Source organism: Morus notabilis, unplaced genomic scaffold (assembly GCF_000414095.1).
Source record: "Morus notabilis unplaced genomic scaffold, ASM41409v2 Scaffold3996, whole genome shotgun sequence".
NCBI classification, from domain to species: domain Eukaryota; kingdom Viridiplantae; phylum Streptophyta; class Magnoliopsida; order Rosales; family Moraceae; genus Morus; species Morus notabilis.
Window position 1 is genome coordinate 1 of NW_010361325.1, and position 1524 is coordinate 1524.

General features: G+C 35.0%; 1 protein-coding gene across 1 annotated transcript in view; it reads left to right on the forward strand.

Moving 5' to 3' along the window:
• The first annotated feature begins 5 nt into the window (after positions 1 to 5).
• Positions 6 to 1524, forward strand: part of LOC21384715 — a 7793-nt gene continuing 6274 nt past the window's right edge. The window contains exons 1-4 of the mRNA XM_010099319.2: positions 6 to 82; positions 536 to 787; positions 857 to 969; positions 1206 to 1270. Coding sequence (XP_010097621.2) covers positions 55 to 82; positions 536 to 787; positions 857 to 969; positions 1206 to 1270 — 458 coding nt within the window. The 5' untranslated portion in view covers positions 6 to 54. The remainder of the gene's footprint in view (positions 83 to 535; positions 788 to 856; positions 970 to 1205; positions 1271 to 1524) is intronic.

Sequence of the window (1524 nt, forward strand, 5' to 3'; positions counted from 1 at the left end):
ATAGCGAGCGTGGATAATTTGAGAATCAAATTGCCCTATCCCGATGCATAAAAAATGCAGTGGACATTGGAGTGCTTCAATGGTAAATCACCATATGCAATATTTTTTTGTTGCTCATTGCCGGTTAAATTGTATTGATACGGAAGATGAAAGTTCTAAAAATGGATGTAAAAAGCTAGTAATAATTGTTTGTGTTTGCTAGTGATTATTGCTGTTCTAGATGCCGCATTCTAGTGTATTTATTTATTCATGAGAGTTAGTATGTAATTATGTGCATTTGAGAAGGTTATTCAAATAAAAACAAAAAAGATTAATGGATTAAGGAAAAGGAAAATTTACCATGCTTCAAATGATGATATTTCTCACACATATTTTCAACAATATGTGTGTGTGTAAATTTCTCACACATTGTAATATAAAAATCTGACATAGTAGCATGTTTAGCTACTAATATCTTATACTTTTTGTCATGAAAAAAATTGTCATTTTTACTGTTGGCATCAGGGTTTCAAACTTCATACTATTTACTGTGCAGGAATGAGAAAGGCTTATTGGATTACTTGCAATGTTGAACCAAACATACAGCATTTGTCTCTTGACAGGAGAAGATTCCCAAGTAATTTTCTAGTGAGGCCTCGAGATCTCAACAGATTGCTTGCTAATTTTCAGTCGTCCCTTCAAGAGATCACCATCATAGCAACAGAACCAAATTCCTTGCCTTCTGATGTAGCAAGTGAAATTGGAGGGAAAGCTGTTGAGCTTAGGAGTTATATAGACCCAACAAAAGGTATGATGAATGTTTTTTATTCGTGAGTTTACTTGATCAGCATGTTTACTCTTCAATTTTTGACTGCAGACAATGACTTGTCACTACACACTCAACTATGGATAGATCCCATGGAAGAGTTTCTTCAATACACTCACACTGGGGACCCTGTAGACGTCACATTTGGTGTGAAGGAATTGAAGGTGTTGTAACGCAAGCCCTGAAACCTCATTTCTGTTACATTGTTGTGAATGAATTACTTGGAAAAGCCTTATCCCAACTGATAGGAAATTTTACTTAAACACCTTCATCAATTAGCTGTCATAATCAACTCTTAGTTTCTTGAATCAATACCATCTAGAAAGTTTATGGAATATCTTTGCCAATTGGATTTGTCATTCTATGCTCTAAACTTTCCTAATTGATTTTTATGTTTCAGGCGTTTCTTTCTTTCTGTGAAGGCTGTGAAGTTGACATTCACTTATATTTTGAGAAAGCTGGCGAGTAAGATAAATCTTCTATTTATCCATGTAATTTTCCTTTCCTTTTCATGTTTTTACTTGTTAGAACCCCGGTTGATTCCCGGTATTTTCTTTATTGATTTTCTTAGTGCCGGAAGTAAATGACAGAAATTATAGATAAGAGGAATTCGAGGTTCCTTAGCCTCCCTAGATCCAGACTACAATGGCAACTAATTTCCTACCTATTCCCTTGCTTACCCCCTTATTAATAGTCCCCCTCCCTCGATAAGTGAAATA